A 19,572-nucleotide genomic window follows, 5' to 3' on the forward strand; every position below is an offset into this window, starting at 1 on the left:
ATAGAAAATATCTTCTCGAAAACATTCTAAGCAACAAAATTGTTGGGCAAGTTACTTCTTGGATTCTTATGAGAAAAGAATTTAAAAATCTCAAAGGAGTAAACTTACGAGGGAATTGGCATCTTGTTGCCAAAATGTCTCACCACTACCGTCCTCCAATTATGGAAACTTCGTCTCTACCCCCGGTAGGACATTTTAAATTGAATTTTGATGGAAGCGCGTTGGGTTGTCCGGGGCCTGCTGGATATGGGGTGGTTATTCATGATGATAAAGGAAACCTTCTCCTCTCTTTCTCTGGGCCAATAGGTGAATCAGATTCAACAACTGCCGAGCTTTCGGGTTTGTTTAATGGCCTAAATCTGTTTCATCAGCGGATGGTAGGCCCTCTATATGTCGAAGCGATTCTAAAGTTGTCATCAATTGGTGTAAGAAGGCATGCAAACCTCCGTGGCAGCACATGGATCTTTTTGAGGATATATGTAATTTAATTTCTCAAATATAGTGTACATGGAATTATATTCCTAGATCTGCTAATCACTTAGCGGTTGACAGGCTAAACTAGGGGTTTTTCTCCAACATCTTGTTGTGGAGGAAAGTTTTATATTGTAAGGTATGTATATTTTCTCTCAGTAATATATTCACACTTTTTCTCAAAAAAAAAAAAGTCCCCCATGGCACAGGGAACATATTAGCAGAAATTGACCAGCCCATTTTGGTTAAATCTAGCACCACCAACACCTGCTTGACTGGGATTTCTTTCTAATTCCCCTCAAAGTTTCTGAAGGAGGTGTTAGACATCCAATTCTCCTTAATGGGTGCAATTGTCCATTTGTTTAGATCCCCTTTTTGCATGCCTAGAGGAGAGTTAAGTGTAAAGCTTTTTTGATGGACCCAACTGGCTCTGTACCGTGATGAAATCCTGTTTCTCTGTTTCTGGAGCTCTGCAGATTGTAGACATGACTGCCTCTGAAGGGTTTGACCAGCTGTAGGAAGCTAATGAATGCCCTGACATATGCATTTTTTAGAGTGTTAGAGGCAGAAAAGTGAATTTTTTAGCTGTTGAAATATACCTTCACATTCTTTTTTTTTGAAATGACCTTCACATTCTTTAAAAAAAAAGAAATATACCTTCACACTCTCTTCGAATTAAGTGGCTAGGAATGTCAGTTTCTTTTTCTTTTTAGAACAGAATCGGCATTATGATCTAATTATCACTCCCTAGTCAGTATAAAGCTCCCAAAGCTAGGGAAAATGATCTTATCTTGCTGTATTGGTCATATTATTTGGGTTCTCTGGAAAGAGCGCAACAGAAGGAAATTCAAATTCAAATCTTGTCTTATTGGGGTTTTGACTGAGCAAATATCCAATCAAGTCTTTGTTTGGCTCTTAAGCAGAAAAGAATTCAAAATATTCAGTAACTCCAACTTTAGAGGAAGTTGGAAATCTATTGCTGAGATATCCCTGCTATCTCGCCCCCCTACTATGGCTACATGGACCCCTCCTCCATCTGGCTGCACAAAACTCAACTTTGATGCCAATGCTTTAGGCTGCCCAGGTCCTGTAGGTTTCGGTGGTGTTATCTACAATGAAAATAGCGATCTCCTCTTCTCATATGCAGGTCCCCTTGTCATTTCAGATTCTACTACTGCAGAACTATCTGGCCTTCTGCATGGGCTAAAGGTCTTCACTGGCCACCCCTCTGGCCCTCTTTTAATTGAAGGCAATTCAAAAGTAATCATCAATTGGTGTGCTAACCATGGTCACCCCCCGTGGCGTCATTGAGATATGTTCAATGAAATTTTTAATTTACTTTCTGGTTTAAACTGTATTTGGAACCATATTCCATGCTCTGCTAAGCACTTAGCAGACTCTCAGGCTAAGGCGGGTGTGTCTCTCCAACACTTTGTTGTGGAGTCAGGCCCCCAAAGCTAGGTTTGTATTCCTTTCTTGTTTATCAATATACACACTTTCACCAAAAAACATCACTGCCTCTCACCTGTTGGGCTTTGATGCCTACCTTTTTACATATCTTGTATTTTCTTCTTCTATAATAAATTCTCTTCTTGTGCATTTTCTAGTCTCTTTGACTTATTCTTGCTGTTTCCTGAAAGTGAAGAATGCATGTCTTGTCTTACATATTTATTTCTGATGTCAATGCTTTCTTAAATGAAGGTTGAATTGTTTTTTTTTTTAGGAAAGCAAAGAATGCATGTCTTGTCATATTTGTTTCTGATGTAACAGTTTTCATTAGTAAAAGATGAAATGCTTTTGTTTTCCTTTTATATAATTGTGTTTTTTCTTTGTCCTTTTACAAAATAATTATGTTTTCTGTATTTTTGTTTCCATTTGAAGCTATCTTATGTGAAAAGAATTTGCCTTCTAGTTTCTGTATGCATGTCTTGATGCTAGCTTTTTTGAGTTTTATAGCAATTGTTTGGATTTTGTAGGGTGGCTTTGCAATGAGACAGTATCTTGGTGAGTTGATGCCTTTAATTGTTGAAGCTCTCTTAGATGGAGCTGCAGTTGTAAAGCGTGAAGTAGCCGTGGCAACTCTTGGACAAGTTGTACAGAGCACGGGGTATTCCACATCTTTTTGTGTCATAGGATTGACTTTAACAGTTCTGTACATTCATATGTTCATAGCGGTGTATATTCGTATAATTATCTTTTTTTTTTTTGAGAATAGTGAGAATTTCATTAAGAGAGATAGTGTAAATAGTTAGAAGAGAGAAAATCGGGGCCGGTGATCCACTTCACTTCAGCCGACGGATCAAAGCTCTCCTTCATTTGTATCCCAACTGAAGCAATCTGTAGCTTTAGACTCCAGTTTCGAAGAGCGACCATCGAAACAAAGCGATCCTGTGAACTTTGGTCACGGGATTCCGTTTTTCTCTTCTCGGTGACCACTTTCCGTGGTTGCCGGGAATGCCGGATCACTCACCGAAGAGGAACTTTCGTTTTGGCGAGATTGTTCATTCCCGAGGCCACAAACTCTGGTGTTGGCTGGAATGAGGTAGTCGCAGCCCTCCAGAATTTTTCTTTGGCAACGCTGGAGCCTGAGAATGCGTCAATCTTTCCCGACGAGGCCAAAGCAACCTTCCCACCCCTCTTCCCTGAATTCCAACAATGCCAAACCACCCCCCTTCCCCGAGCTTCACAAACGACTTTCCTACCTCTGCTTCCCGTTCCCAACAACACCCCATACCTCTCCTTCTCAGAAATTGTATCACCTTTCACAGTATTGGCACATATTTTATTACCTTGGTTCCGAAGAAAGCTAGTGTTGAGAAGCCAGAGGACTTCCGACCAATCAGTCTTGTGGCAAGTGCCTACAATCATAGCAGGAATTTTCGCTCTCCGCTTAAAGGTTCTTCTCTCAACTATCATTCACAGAGGGCAAGGCACTTTCCTTAAGGGAAGAGAAATTTTGGACTCAACTATGGCAACACGTGAGCTTATTGATCATTTCCATCGTAACAAGGATCCAAGAATTGCTTTGAAGCTCGATCTTGAAAAGGTTTTCGACAAAGTTAACTGGATTCTGCTTGATAAGATTATGGAAAAAATGAGTTTTGGCAAAAAATGGAGATTATGGATAAGAAGTTGTGCGGGCTCGACCTCTTATTCTCTCATCCTCAATGGCTTAGTTTGTGGGTACTTCAAAGGGACTAGAGGGATCAGACAGGGTGATCCGCTATCCTCGCTTTTATTCAACATGGTTGCTGAATTCCTCTCCTCAATGTTTTACTCGGCGGTCAATCTTGGGTGGCTTCCTCCTACTAGTATCCAATAGGCCTTTAATATTCCCATCCTTTAGTGTGCGGATGATACCATCATATTTGGAATCAGTAATATTGATGAAGCTAGAAGGATTAAAGCGGTTTTAGGTCTTTTCGAATTAGCATCAGGGCAGAAAGTTGATTGGGGGAAAACCTCTCTCATGGGTTTCAATGTCAGTCCTGAGCTCCTTGCAGAGATGGCAAATATATTTGGCTGTACAACAGGTCACCTAACAACAACCTATCTCGGCCTGCCCTTATTCAATAGCCGCATAAGCAGAAGTCTTTGGAATCAGGTGGTTGAGAAGATTGAATCCCGACTAGCAACATGGAAGGGGCGTTTTCTTAGTAAGGCTGGGAGGCTCATCCCCCTCTCAAGTCTTGCATTGAAGGCATCCCATACTATGCACTATCTTTTATGTCTTGTCCTACATCCATATGTAAAACTATGGATAAGCTCAAACGAAGATTTAGGGATCGAGTGATGCCTTTAAATATATCTGGTCAGATGGGATGAAGTTTGTTTGCCAAATAATATGGGTGGCCTGGGGATTCGGAAATCCAAGGAAATGAACCAAGCGTTGCTCCTAAAATGGTTATGGAAGTTCAATACACTTTCTTCCAATCTTTGGAAGGAAATGGTATTTGTTAAGCTTGGTTGTGGCTCTCCTTGGTGGATTTCAGGAGGTAATCAGAGATGTCTATCTTCAATTTTTAGAGCATTATAACTACTTCTTCCAAAATTCCCTTCTGCCAGTAGATTCTTTGTCGGAAACGGCAGATCCCTCAAAGTTTTGGGATGATTTGTGGATGGGGCAGGAGCCGGTACAGAATGCTTTCAGAAATCTTTTTCTCCTCTCTGCACGTAGAGACATATCAGTAGCTGATGCTTTTGAGGGAGGGTGGTCTGATCCTTCATCCCAAAAGGAGTTTTTCTGACACATAGGCTTTGGAAGCCAGCTGCTTGATGGATTCTTTAAACTCGGTAAAATTTTGACCTTCAAAGTCCGACAAGCTCATTTGGTGGCCGAACAAATGAGGTACTTTCTCTGTATCATCTGCATTTAGATACATTAATGGCTGGTATTCGTCTCAAAGGGAGCATGAGGTCTACTTTGTGTGACGTCTTTGTGCATCTCCTAAGATAAAATTCTTCATGTGGAGCGCTTGTCAAAGCAAGATTCTCTCGGCAGATGTGCTTGGAAGAAGAAGACACCTCTCAATCGACCCCCTGTGCCCTTTTTGTAAGACTAAAGCTGAAACCATGAGCCACATTCTGCTACAATGCATTTTCTTGTGGAAGGTGGGGACTTCCATTCTTAGTATGTTGGGGTTACAATTCTGCATGATGGCTGATTTGATCTCTTTCAGCAAATTGCTCATTAGTACTCCCCTTCCCGGTCTCGGAAAAACGATTTTTTCCGTTTGTGTTAGTTTCATTCTGTGGGGGCTTTGGAATGTACGCAACCGAAGGCGGTTCAATGCAAAAAGTGAATTAGCGGTACGTGTCGCGGACCGTGTGGTGGGACATATCTCTTCTTGGCTTCTGATTAAGAAGTCTTTCTCCTCCTTTGTGGGTACCCTTATCCGTGAAAATGGAGAAATTTGGCAATGATGCACACTAGGACAAAGGTCTAAGTCATGCAGGAATGGACTCCTCCTGAACCCGGTTACCTTAAGTTAAACTTTGATGGCTCTTCTCTTGGTAATCCTGGGATTGCTGGCTTCGAAGGTGTTATTTCAGATCCTTCTTGTAATCAGCATTTCTCATATGCCGACCCTTTAGGCATCTCCGATTCTACATCAACTGAGCTACATGGCCTCCTCAACGGGCTCCATGTTTTCAGAGATAAGTGCAACGGTTCCCTTCACATTGAAGGGACTCGAAGGTGGTCATTGGTTGGTCTGAGTGTGCATCCCCTCCCCCGTTGTGCCATTGGGACATCTTTTGGGAGATTCTAGAAATTACCTCAATTTTATCTTGTATTTGGTCTCACATTCCGAGATCCGCAAATTCGGCAGCAGATGTGCTTGCCAAAACAGGGAGTTACCCTACAATCGTTTGTTGTTAGGGATCTGCTCCCTCATCTTTTGTAATTTTTCTCTTGTTAAAAAAAAATGTTGGTACATGTTATAAGAAAAACTGGCAATGATGTCTTTTTAAACTTTATGGGAATTTGATCTTATTCATTTTATTAGTTTCATGTTGCATTTAGTTATTATATTCTAAAAACAAAGTTGCGTTTAGTTATTATATTCTAAAAAAAATGTTGCAATCAGTTAAATATTTAGTCTTTTGGCCCCAGGTATGTTATTACTCCATACAATGAGTACCCTCAGTTGCTTGGCTTACTTTTGAAATTGCTGAATGGTGAATTGGCATGGTCAACCAGAAGAGAAGTGTTGAAGGTAAGTTTTCTCTCATTTTTTTCATTGTTAGGACAAAATTATTGGTGGTTAGCAAATGACAGAACTTCTTGTGGTGGAAAACTCCTCTCGCTCTGTACTATCTTTAGAGCTTGTCTTGTATTTCATATTATGTTTTCTGATGCGCATATGAATGCATATTTTTCTTTCTAGCTGACTGTACTAGCATGGGGTTTACTCAAGCCTGATAGCTTTGATGCTCAGGGCTTGTTTACTCATTACCGTATATGTTTTAACTAGAAATGCTGTTAAGGTTGTTTTCTGAAGAAGTCGAGAATTTCATTAAGTGGGGGAAGAGTGCAGAAAAGTTGTTAGATTAATTTTTTAATTTTTGAAGATGAGGATTGCGTTAAAAAGCTACAAAGAGAGGTTCTCTCTAAAGGAGGGAGCAAAGAAGATATAATGACAAAAAGAAAGAAACAGCTAATATACAACAAAGCTGTGACCTTTGGTTTCTTCCTTGACAAGGGAATTGACGATGTAGTTTATAGATGTAGTGCTTGTGTCCATGTTATCTCAGAATGTTTTGTTACCAGATCTGGAGGCTGAATTCCAAACTCCTATCAGGTTTTGGGGATTATGGGTGCCTTAGACCCCCATGTACATAAGCGCAATCAACAGAGCTTGCCGGGATCACATGGGGATGTAACACGGGCTGCAAGTGATACTGGTCAACATATTCGGTCTATGGAGGAATTGCCTACCGATCTTGGACCATCATTTGCTACTTCGGAGGATTACTATGCTACAGTATGTGTATAGACACTTGTATGAATATAGGCATTTATAAGTTATTATCTTCCACAAAATTGTTTGGTTTTCCTGTGTCATAAGTGGATCTTTTGTTTAGGTAGCAATCAATTCTCTTATGCGTATTCTTCGAGATCCCTCACTTTCAAGTTATCATCAAAAGGTGGTGGGCTCTCTTATGTTTATATTCAAGGTGGGCCATAAAAAAATATCACGTGTTGCCTTATTCCAGTGCTCATCTTATTATTCTAGATTCTGACATTTTCATTCTTGTTTCCTTGGATCTAGTCTATGGGTCTCAGTTGTGTTCCATATTTACCAAAGGTAAGACTTACTCTACTCTTGATATTTGATCGTTTATCACATCTCATATAATTACTTCTTTGTGTATGTTATGTTTTCTCATATGCTTTGCAATTTCCTGCTTGCTTTCTCATGGTTTTTATCTGTCTGGAACTTGTTTGCTCTTCTTTAAAAAAATGTTCTTTTGTTTGGGAAAAAAATCTTCTTTTCTCAGTATTGCAAATGTTCATGGATCACTTATATGGAGCTTCCCGTTTTCCATAAATATGATGGATTTGGCTGAAATTGTCAGTTCTAGATGAAGGGATTGTGATTTAAGGCACCATAGCAAAGAAAAGACCTGAACCTACTTAATATGCTGGGCTAGCTGTCTTAGTAGCAATAGTTGCCTGTAAATCCTGAGAGCTCATTACTCATCATGATTATCATCTTCTCTTTTTCTTGAATATGTACATTACTTTGGTCCTACATTCTGCTCTGTCCCTTGCAACTGTCTAGCTAAATTACCCTTCTACTAGTTTTCCTCATCCCTTGCAACCATATTATTTTTGGCCTTTATCTATATCTGCCAGACATTTGATAAGGACAAGACTCTTCACTGGTGAAGTATCAGGTCTCTTTTGGACATGCATATACCGTCTTAAAAAACTTTTGCTCAATATTTTTTTTAATGGTGCTATTCTGAATCAGTTCTCTTATATTCTCTGTCTGATTTGTCTTTCCTAGTTTTGCATCATTTTCATTTGAACATTTTATGATAAAAGATGTTATAAATGACAGAAAATAAGTATATGTATGTCTTTTCATCGTCATACTGTTGTTTGAAGGAGATACAAAGAATTTGTTCGTGCTGAATTGCGCTTAGTTTAAGGTCATCCTCAGGGAGATTCTCAAATGAGGATTGTATATACTTTCTTTTGTTTAGGTTTTGCCTGATCTTTTTCACACAGTTCGTACATGTGAAGATGGTTTGAAAGAGTTTATAACTTGGAAGCTTGGAACTCTGGTATCTATTGTGCGTCAGGTATGGTTGTAAATTGGCTGTTGTTTTCTTTGTTTTTTGAGTTTTTCAATAAGGATAAAGGACGAGTACAGAAGGATACAACTTGCAATTCAGATGCAGAAAATAAAAGCTTGCAAGACGTGCAACAAAAAGATAATACCGTGTATGAAAGAAAAGTCCTAGTCTCAATTGCCTGTTACTATATTTGGAATGGTGGTCACCTTATAATTTCTTGTTTAAATATTAACTATAGAGTTTTCTGAGAGAATATTTTTCATCATTATGTTTTCCATGCAGCATATACGCAAGTATTTGCCAGAGTTATTATCGCTAATTTCTGAACTGTGGTCTTCGTTCTGTTTACCTGCCACTAATCGACCTGTGCAAGGCTCACCAGTAAGTGAGCGTTCCATTGGGATGTATCTAGTGCTCTTTCAAGTAAATTTTATTCTTATTTTATTCTAGTCATTGTGACTCTTGCTATTTGTCGATCTATTCAATTTCTCAGATTCTGCACCTGGTAGAACAACTATGCTTGGCTCTGAACGATGAATTTAGGACATATCTTCCTGTTATCCTTCCTTGCTGTATTCAATTGCTCAGTGATGCAGAACGCTGCAATGACTATACCTACGTTCTGGATATTCTTCATACCCTTGAAGTGTTTGGTGGTTGGTGTCCTTTTGGTGTTTGGTGCTGTATCTGGTGAAGATACATGACTGATATTGATTTCTTTAATCCTTCAGGGACTTTGGATGAACATATGCATCTACTTCTTCCAGCTCTGATTCGGCTTTTTAAAGTAGATGTTTCAGTTGATATAAGACGTGCAGCTGTTAAGACTCTTACTAAGCTTATTCCATGGGTGCAGGTTGCTAGCTTCAGCCTAGTTTGTCTGTTGCCTTACTTTGTATAACAAGTGCTTTCATGTGATACTTGTCATGTTTATGTCAGGTCACTGGTCATGTATCAGCTTTGGTGCATCATCTGAAGTTAGTGTTAGATGGGTATGTTGTTGATACTGTTTACCTACTGCAATATTTATGGTGCATTCTATTTTTTCTACGTGCTATATCTAGAAGCTCTACGAGGCAGTTGGTGCCTCTGGAAGTGAATATTAACTCCGGAGAAGTTTTGTTCTTACTGGATGAAGGATATGTTATTGAAAGATTATATCTGACCTAAGATTAGCTAAAGTTTGGGACCTCCCTGCAATCTCTCACTGTATGGGACAGTCCCCTCACCATGTAATTCTGCTATTTTCAGCTTTTTAATGTAACTATTTAAAAAAAAGAGATTATATCTGACCTAGATGTGCTTTCGTCTTGCTGTAGGGAGTTACTGGTTCAGTTTTAATTGAAGAAGAGGAAGTAGAAAGTGAAAGATATATGCCCTTACTAACTATTGAGAGATAGGAATTTTAAGGGTATTATTGTAACTAAAAACATATTTGTTTTGTTATTCATACGTGAGGGTAGTTTGGACTATTACCTTTATATTCTATTTGTCTAACTTGTTGAGTGCATATTTGTACCGAAATGTACTTGAAAGGGAGTTTAGTCATGATTAAGACCTCAACTCCATGCTGTTACTGATTAACAACAGCCACACCTTTCCTCATCTTCTCTCCTCTTGTTTCTTTCTAAAATTTGTACCAAACATTTCGAAATTCCTAACGTGCGAGAGAGAGCTCCCCTGATCGTCATTGTCTCTACGGCCGGCGACCGGACCACTCATGACGACCACTGCAAGCATTTCCGACGCCAGTAGAAGACGCGATGCTGCTGCGATGAGAAGAAATGAAAGAAATGTCTCTCCACGGCGAGGAAGAAAAACCCACAGACGGTCGGATCTGTCCTGCTACCGTTCTGGTAAGCTTTCTGAGGCTCCGATGGAGGACTACGAAGCTTGTTGGATGACGGTCTCTCGCCGAAAGAAGCGAAATAATCTTTTCTGCTTCACCTACGGAAGATGCAGAGTTACCGTTTAGAGAGTCGTCCGTAAATCTGGTCCGGTGATCCGTATCTCCTCAGCTGACGGATCAAAACTTTCATTCATCAACGTCCCAGTAGAAGCAATCCACAACTTCAGGCTTTAGTTCCAAAGAGCTCGGAAATTGAGAGAAATCCCGTGAATTCTGGCCACGAGACTCGATTTTCCTCTTCTCGATGACTACCTTCCGTGGTCGCCTGGAATGTCGGGTTACCCACAGAAGAGAACCTCTGTTTTGGTCAGATTGTTCATACCCAAGGCCACAAACTCGGGTTTTGGCTTGAATGAGCTAGCCACTGCACTCCAGAGCCTTTCCCCAGCTGAAGCGCCAATCCTCCCCGATGATGCTAGAGTAAGATTCCCACCTGTCCTCCTCGCAACCCAGCGCCACCAAATCACCCACCGACATCTCTTGCTCCTAACAGCACCCCCTCCTCCCCGAAAATTCCAGATTTGCCCCAGCCCCAACCCCGACCCCCCCCCCCCATCCGAAATCATCCAAATCCCACCAAAACTTCTCCATGACGGGCGCAAAATTTTGACTCGCTCCATTCTCGTCCAAACATCCCCTGACATCATCAAATCCAACATTCTTCACTGGTTGATTGACGAACTTCACCTTCATTACACTCCCAGAATCTCCTATCTCAGTTCCCTAGCTTGGCTTGTTCGTTTCAGAACCCAACAAGAGTCTTCTGTGGCTCTTACCCTCATACCCCACACCAGCTCATGCATCACTGGGGTCGCAGAATGGCTCCCCTAGACACCCTCTAGCCACTATGGCCAATGGGTCACTGTTACAAGGCTTCCTGCCGAACTTTGGCAGAACGCGGTCTTCTCAAGAGTTGTGTCTGAGTTGGCTCTATCATTGCTTTGGACCACCAACGGAGCACTGGCACTGTTTGGATGAGGCCTGGATACTCATAAATCCTCTTCACCCATGTGAAGAGCAATACTTCAGATGTGTTATGGTGGATAAAGCGTGGTAATGGATCTGTATCAGCATCGCTGTGATGCATGATTTTAGAGATGTGGTCCTTGAAAGCACAATCAAACCTCGGGAAATCACACAACCAATCAATGCTCTGGGAAATTACACCTCTAGACACCGTGCCCCCCCTCTCTGGAATCTGGTCACAAGACTCGATTTTCCTCTTCTCGATGACTACCTTCCGTGGTCGCTAGGAATGTCGGGTTACCCACAAAAGAGAACCTCTGTTTTGGCCAGATTGTTCATACCCAAGGCCACAAACTCGGGTTTTGGCTGGAATGAGCTAGCCGCTGCACTCTAGAGCCTTTCCCAAGCTGAAGCTCCAATCCTCCCCGATGATGCTAGGGTAAGATTCCCACCTGTCCTCCTCGCAACCCAGTGCCACCAAATCACCCACCGACATCTTTTGCTCCTAACAGCACCCCTCCTCCCCGAAAATTCCTGATTTGCCCCAACCCCCCCCCCCCCCCCCCCCCCCCCCCACACACACACACACACACACACACACACACACACACACCCCAGAAACATCCAAAATCATCCAAATCCCACCAAAACTTCTCCATGATGGACGCAAAATTTTGACTTGCTCCATTCTCGTCCAAACAACCCCGACATCATCAAATCCAACATTCTTCACTGGCTGATTGACGAACTTCATCTTCCTTACACTCCCAAAATCTCCTATCTCAGTTCCCTAACTTGGCTTGTTCGTTTCAGAACCCAGCAAGAGTCTTCTTTGGCTCTTGGCCTCATACCCCACACCTGCTCATGCATCACTGGGGGCTTAGAGTGGCTCCCCTAGACACCCTCTAGCCAGTACGGCCAATGGGTCACTGTTACAGGGCTTCCTGCCAAGCTTTGGCAGAACGTGGTCTTTTCAAGAGTCGTGTTTGAGTTTGGCTCTATCATTGCTTTGGACCACCCACGGTGCATTGGCACTGTTTGGATGAGGCCCGGATGCTCATAAATCCTCTTCACCCATGTGAAGAGCAATACTTCAGATGTGTTATGGTGGATAAAACGTGGTAATGGATCTGTATCAGCATCGCTGCGATGCATGATTTTAGAGATGTGGTCCCCGAAAGCACAATCAAACCTCGGGAAATCACACAACCAATCAATGCTCTAGGAATTGCACCTCTAGACTCTGTGCCCCCTCCCCCCCCCCATGGCCTCCTATAAATCGCCCCCACACTCCACAAAACTTCCCCCCGATTAGAGGAATCCCCCCCACCCCCACCCCCGAGAAATCCCCCACCCTAAAAATTTCCTCTCCGATGCAGAGTCCGGAAGTAGTGAGCGCGCTCCCCGTGCTCACAGGCAAAACAATTCTCCCCCTCCCGTTGTCACCTACCAGCGCCGAGCTAGAGGTTAGCGGAGTCAGCTTCTACAGGGAGGACCCCGCGCCACCACTCGATACCCCCGCAACCCAAAGATGGGATATTTCATCATTCCTGAGCTGGGTGAACGAGCTCAAGCGTTTGTGGCAGCTTTCTAGTCAGAACTACGCAAATACGACCCAGAAACTTGGGCCCAGATAGTGGAACTTGCCATGATGGACACCGTTTTCACGGAGCCTCTCCCTGGAGATAACCGCCCATCTGAAAAGTCAAAGAAGATGAATAATGATCAATGATTATTCTCTCTTGAAATGTCCGTGGAATTGGGTCCTTGCGTCCCAGTGCCTCCATTCTGAACCTCCTTGCCTCTACCAAGGCAAATGTTGTTGTTCTCCAATAAACCAAGGCGACTTCTCTTCCCTTGGATACATCTGTGAGTTGTCGCACCTAAAGGAGCCCGGCTGGGCTTCAGTGGATGCAGTGGGATCGGCTGGCGGTATCCTATTGATGTGGGACACCAGTACTACTGAGGTGCTTGATCGTTGCTGTGGCTCTTACTCCCTTGGCATCAAGTTGAGAGACAAAGGTTCGGGGAACATTTGGTGCCTAGTTGGTGTCTACGTCCCTACCAGACACCATGAGGGCCACCTATTTTGGGAGGATCTATTGAGGACTTGTCAGATGTGGCCTATTCCTCTGTTGCTTGTGGGCGACTTCAATGTCACTTGCTTTTGCCATGAGAAATCCCTGTTGTCCCAGAGAATCACAACCTCCATGAGGCTATTTGTTGACTTTATTGGCAGCTTGGACCTGGATGAGATTACCCTATCGGGATGACCTTCACTTGGTCAAATGACAGGCAACCCCCTGTCCTCTCAAAGCTGGATTGATTCTTAGCTTGCCCCTCTCCCCCTTTTAGGTTCAACAATAATTGGATGGCGGACCCCTCTTTTGATCTATCTCTCCAATCCTTCTGGGAGAATATGACTGGTGCTGGTCCGAGCGGGTGAACCTTCCCAATCAAACTCAAGATGTTGAAGCCATTGTTGAGGTTTTGAGCCTCCAAATAGAAGGCCTCTTCCTCTGCTGTGAGAGCCAATGCCCTTTCTTAGACAGCCACTCTCGACTCTGAGTAGGAATCTAGAGGTCTCTCTCCTCCGAAAGTCTCGCAGAGGTATGACTTGGAAAAGACATTTGACAGAGTTAATTGGAAGTTTCTGGACACCCTCCTGGGGAAGATGGGATTCGGAAAAAATGGCGCTTCTGGATCCAAAGTTGCATCTCCTCTGCAAGCTAATCCGTCCTTCTCAACGGAACAGTTTGTGGGTATTTTAAGGGAACCAGGGGAATTAGACAGGGAGACCCCCTCTCCCCCTTGCTCATCAATGTTGTAGCAGAATATCGATCCGCTTTGATCTACTCGACCAAGAACATGGGATGACTCCTCCCCACGACAGATTGCACAACCTTTGATATTCCGATTCTCCAGTTTGCAGATGATACTATTTGCTTCAGGGTTGGTACTATCGATCAGATCAGAAAACTGTGCTGTTCTGGGATTATTTGAATTGTCTTCTGGTTAAAACATAAACTGGGGAAAACCACTCTTCTTGGCTACCACATTGATCCAACTGGGCTTCGGGATATGGCAGACTACTTGGGATGCTCTGTGAGAAATATGCCAGCTATATATCTTGGGCTCCCATTTTTGGATTCTTGGCCTTCGGCGTCACTATGGTCCCCCCTCATTGAGAAATTTGAAAAGTGGCTAGCCACTTGGAGGGGTAAACTCTTTTCTACGGCAGGGCGTCTCACTCTCCTCAAGTTAATCTGGTAGGGCTGCCCAATTATCTGTTATCATTCATGTACTGTTCGATCTCCATTTGCTCCAAAATTGATGCCATTCGTCGGCAATTTCTTTGGAGAGGTTCAAAAGACAACTGCAGATACCATTTGGTTAGTTGGAAGGATATTTGCATGCCTTATAATTGGGGAGGATTGGACATCTGGTCTACAAGAGAAATGAACAAAGCTCTTATGCTCAAATGGATTTGGAAGTTCAACAACAAGCATAACAGTTTCTGGAGGAATATGGAGAAATTCTACCTTCAGTTTTCAGGTGCTTGGTGGAGAGAGAGTGGCGCCGCTCGCCTGCTTTCCCCGATATGGAAATCAATTTTTAGGCTCCTTCCACTTTTAAAGAGATGGTACCTCGTTTCACACTAGCAATGGAATGACCCTTCTCTTCTGGTCAGATGCATGGTGTGGCCCCCGATCTCTCTCGGAGGACTTCCCGGGGCTGCATAGGGTGGCTTGCGTCCTCTCTTGCTCTGTGGCTGATTCATGGAGTGATCAATTGTGGAGTCTCCCATTCCTGTGGGACTAAATGATGATTAATCGTTGGCTTTTTGCTCTCGCCTTACCAAACTCAGTAGTACAATTATCCGGGAGCATTTAGTTGATATGCTGATTTGGAAGCCTATCAATAATGACCGATTCATTGTTACTTCTTCTTACTCTCATATCAGAAACCAAGACTACAGTATTCATGAGCACAAGGCGAATTTGACTTGGGAATTCTGAGCGCCAAACAAAATTCAAATTTTTCGTATGGTTGGCCATCGAAGAACTGATTCTTACTTCGGACAACCTTCATAGAAGAGGCTTCACCGCCTCTGATCTTTCTTGTCCCCTTTGTGGTGTGTGCGATGAGACAGTCCAACATGTCCTCTTAGGTTGTGGCTTTTTGTGGCAAGTCTGAATGATGATTTTTCAGAAGATTGGGCTGCATGTGGGGATATATGAAGACCTCTTATGCCCCTTTGAGATGGTTCGAGGGCTTCACTTTCCTCAGCTGGGTAAGTTAATACTTTCGGCCTGTTTTGCTCATATTCCATGGTGCATTTGGTTTGAGCAGAACAACCGGAGATTCAAATCCAAAGCTAACATCCTGGATATCACGACTTCTCAAGTTGTTCCCCTAATCTCAAGCTTGCTTCATACAAGGAAAGATTTTGCCACTCTATCAGGTGTTTCCCTTCGGAAAAATTCGGAATTTGATGGCCCATATGTCTTGTCCCTGCAAAACTCCAAGTATGGCCTTCTGGGATCCTCCCCCTTGCGATTGCATTAAACTGAATTTTGATGGTTGTGCTATTGGTTGTCCTGGGCTAGGATGAGCAGGCAGTGTGTTTAGATGTCATAATGGAGACCTTATACTTTCTTATGCTATTCCGGTCGGCATTGCCGATTCTAATAATGCTGAAGTTAGTGCTCTGCTGTTCGGTCTCCAAATCTTCAGGGATCGTCTCCATGACAAGTTAATTATAGTAATTGGAATCTCATTCCTAGATCAACCAACTCTTTGGCTGATAAATTGGCAAAGTTCAAAACTTCCAAGCAATCTCTCATAGTTTGGGAAGACTTCCCTCTTTTATAAATTGCTCTTTTGAGCTTTTCTTTTAATAAAAATCAGCATCATTTCAAAAAAAATACTGGGCTTCCATGTCAGTTTATCAACTGCATGCTCATGGATAGTAATGCTGTTGGGTTTGTAGAGAGAGCAAAAAAGCCGAAGTTTCCTCATAATTTAATCCCCGACGAAGCGTGAAACTCCTTGAGCGGCCCTTCCAAGAATCTGCCACTGAGCAGGAGATATTACACAATATTAAAGCTTTCCTTGGCCTATTTCAGATCATTTCTGGTCAGAAGATTAATTGGAGGAAGACGACTATTATGGGTTTCTATATTGACCCTTTTAGGAATTAGATGTCCTAATTCCAAACTAACAAGAGCAATATTAATAATCGTAGAAGAAGGAAAAAAACAAGCACGAGAATGCAAAACAGGGACTCTGGGTCCTGGTTATTGAAAGGATTGAATGACGGCTATCTACTTCGAAGGGTAAACTTCTCTCCGAAAGTGGCAAATTGAATCTCCTCAGCTCTTGTTAGGCTTGTATACCCAACTATTTTCTCTCGTTTCTACCTTGCCTCGCTTCTGTTTTTCGGCGCATTGACATGATCAATAGACGATTTCTGTGGCGTGGTACCAGTAATGATTTTCACTACCACCTCGTCAGTTGAGAAGATGTTTAAATGCTGAATGGTTTGGGGATCAGACAAACCAAGGAAATGGGATCTGCCCTCATACTTGAGTGGTTCTGGAAGCTCAACTCCAGCTCTGCGGCCTTTTGGAAACTGATGGTGACCTCCACTCCAGCGTCTTGAGACTAGATGGATCACCGATGATAGCAGTCGTCATCTCTTCCCCATTGGGAAAGCCATGTTTCATCTACTCCAAGTCTTCTGTGCTGCCATCCATTACTTTGTTGGTGATGGATCCAACCTTTGGTTTCAAACTGATTGGTGGTTGGGTGACGGTCTTCTTGCCTCCTCCTTCCCCCTACTTTTCTAAGTTACCACTTGCTGTGATCTCTTTGTTGCGGATGTTTGGGGAAATGGCTCCTGGGATCTTCGTCTAAGACGCGGCCTCAAACATAAGGGACTAGTGAAAAATAAGGTCAGATTGGGACTAGTATAAAATATCATGCTGATGGGACTAGTGAAATCTGTAAGGTCAGATTGGTAGCTAAAGGTTACACACAAACATAAGGGGTAGATGGGGTGGAGGGAGGCTGATGAGGGGAGCACTAGTTTCCCAAATGGATCGACCTCAGAATTGGTCTTCCAGTACAGGCAACTGAAAAATTTGAAGAAATCCCGCAATGTTCTCAATCTATGTAAAACGCTTGTCAAATCGCGAAGAAAACTTGTCTCTCCCTTATCACAAAATGACCGTCTTTGAGTCACTGTTGAGAAAAATATACTTCTTGTAGTTGATAAACCCATGAGAAGACCTGAAACTTCATCATGCCCAAAAGGCCACAATAGAGGAAAGGATACTACTGAGTGAGTTTGTGTCTTCATGCCCAAAGGGCCACAATAGAGGAAAGGATACAACTCATGGTCACACATTTTGCAGTTTTTGCGGATAATGGTTGTCAGCAGATCTTCAAACTTCTGAGTTAATAATAGTACATTGCAAAACGGCTTGCACAAACCTTTCGCTAGCCTCCGATTGAGCAACTTTTGATAAAGAATAGCTGAGTCATAGATTTTTAATGTATGTAATTGTTTATAAAAAATTTGATGTATTTTGATTTTCTTTTTGAATATGTTATTTTAGTTTCCAGAAAAAAGTGATGAGGTTTTACTTTCAGATGAAAGAACACAAGAGCCCCTAAAGGAAGAGATATAAATAAAAATAAGAAATATGATAGATTTCCATGTATGCCTTGTATGGGCAGTTTCTTTCATTTTAAAAATGTTTTAGTATTATTAGAGTAAATGTTAGTGTTTTAGGTTTCAGGGTTATGACATATCTTTTTTTATTTTAACCAGCTGAAAGTAGCAAGTTATCTATATGTGGTTTTCAGGAACAATGATGAGTTGAGAAAGGATGCTGTCGATGCTCTTTGCTGCCTTGCCCATTCTCTTGGGGAGGATTTTACCATTTTTATTCCATCTATCCAAAAACTTCTAGTGAAGCACCGCTTACGGGTCTCTCTTTCCTCTGACTATGTATTTCTTTTTGGGTGTTCTGTTAGGTGCTTCAGAATATTAATGGCTAACTTTTATTTTTTGGCAGCACAAAGATTTTGATGAAATTGAAGACCGGTTAAGGAAACGCCAGCCTTTAACCGTAGATAGTATCTCGGTTCAAAAGTTGACTCGGCGTATCCTTGTTGAAGTTATTAGTGATCCTTTAAATGATGTTGACAATGACCTGTATGAGGAAGGAGCTGAATTGCATAGGCAGCTGAGGAGTCATCAAGTAATAGAAGATTGCATGCATTCATAAAAACAGATGAAACTGTTAATATTTATTGGCCCTCTTATCTTTCCCAATTAAGCTCAGTGTCATATAGTTAATCCATTCTGTCAGGTAAATGATGGAAGGTTGCGTACAGCTGGTGAAGCTTCTCAAAGGAGTACCAAGGAAGATTGGGCTGAGTGGATGAGGCATTTCAGTATTGAACTTCTTAAAGAGTCTCCTTCTCCAGCTTTACGTACATGTGCAAGACTAGCACAATTGCAAGTAAGAATTTCTATCTATGGGAATAAACTTCCTAAAATGGTCAGTTGACGGGACTCTGTGCATTTGTGACCTTGACTTTTTGCAGCCTTTTGTTGGGAGAGAGTTATTTGCCGCTGGGTTTGTAAGCTGCTGGGCACAAATGAATGAGACTAACCAGCAGCAATTAGTTCGAAGTCTTGAAATGGCCTTCTCATCTCCAAATATCCCACCTGAAATTTTGGCCACTCTACTGAACTTGGTATGTAGTTCCTGCATTATTTTTTCAAAATATATTTCTGCATTAACATGCATGTGGTTTATTTTTCCTGTCAAATAAGTTGCTGGAGAGAGCTGCAACGATCACCAATGAAGGCTGACGGAACAGCCAAGAACGAGAGAGAGTCTGAAAAAGGGGAGAGTCCCTTTCCTTTTCTTTTTCTTTTCTATTTAAACATAGGATTAGGTTTAGGTTAAACAAGACAGCCCATGGGCTTAATTACAATCTAACCCACCATATAACTTATTAACCTATATACATGTAAATATCTAAACAACTAGCATTAATATAAATTCCAAAATATGGTAACATTTTCATCATCCTTCTATCTTAGGGGTTAGAGCTTCTTCAAATGTTTTTAATTTCTACTTTTCTTTCAGCAATATTCTTATCATACTCAAAAAATAATTCTTCTCGTTGTTAGGGGTGGCCTCCCTTGATGTATTCTTTTGCTTTTCTTCGTAATAAAATCATCACCGTTTTTTTTAAATCTTCTAAAAAAAGAAACTTCTTTTTGCAGGCAGAGTTCATGGAACATGATGAGAAACCTCTTCCCATAGACATCAGACTCCTCGGTGCTCTTGCTGAGAAGGTGATTCATGAAGGAAAGTTGTGAATATGTGGTATAC

At 42.0% G+C, this 19,572-nt stretch overlaps 1 protein-coding gene across 2 annotated transcripts in view; it reads left to right on the forward strand.

Annotated features, from left to right (window-relative positions):
* Positions 1-19,572, forward strand: part of LOC137954022 (serine/threonine-protein kinase TOR-like) — a 96,172-nt gene that overhangs the window by 36,325 nt on the left and 40,275 nt on the right. For both annotated transcript variants that reach the window (XM_068801604.1, XM_068801606.1), the window contains exons 15-29: positions 2,448-2,578; positions 6,086-6,188; positions 6,774-6,956; positions 7,057-7,149; positions 7,245-7,280; positions 8,185-8,283; positions 8,560-8,658; positions 8,771-8,933; positions 9,009-9,133; positions 9,217-9,269; positions 18,026-18,149; positions 18,238-18,423; positions 18,535-18,687; positions 18,773-18,925; positions 19,464-19,535. In XM_068801604.1, the coding sequence (XP_068657705.1) occupies positions 2,448-2,578; positions 6,086-6,188; positions 6,774-6,956; positions 7,057-7,149; positions 7,245-7,280; positions 8,185-8,283; positions 8,560-8,658; positions 8,771-8,933; positions 9,009-9,133; positions 9,217-9,269; positions 18,026-18,149; positions 18,238-18,423; positions 18,535-18,687; positions 18,773-18,925; positions 19,464-19,535 (1,773 nt within the window). The remainder of the gene's footprint in view (positions 1-2,447; positions 2,579-6,085; positions 6,189-6,773; positions 6,957-7,056; positions 7,150-7,244; positions 7,281-8,184; positions 8,284-8,559; positions 8,659-8,770; positions 8,934-9,008; positions 9,134-9,216; positions 9,270-18,025; positions 18,150-18,237; positions 18,424-18,534; positions 18,688-18,772; positions 18,926-19,463; positions 19,536-19,572) is intronic.

This window comes from Aristolochia californica, unplaced genomic scaffold (assembly GCF_029961685.1).
Source record: "Aristolochia californica isolate CCGP_79_NKW_82.1479 unplaced genomic scaffold, dmAriCali1.0.hap1 SCAF_16, whole genome shotgun sequence".
NCBI lineage: Eukaryota > Viridiplantae > Streptophyta > Magnoliopsida > Piperales > Aristolochiaceae > Aristolochia > Aristolochia californica.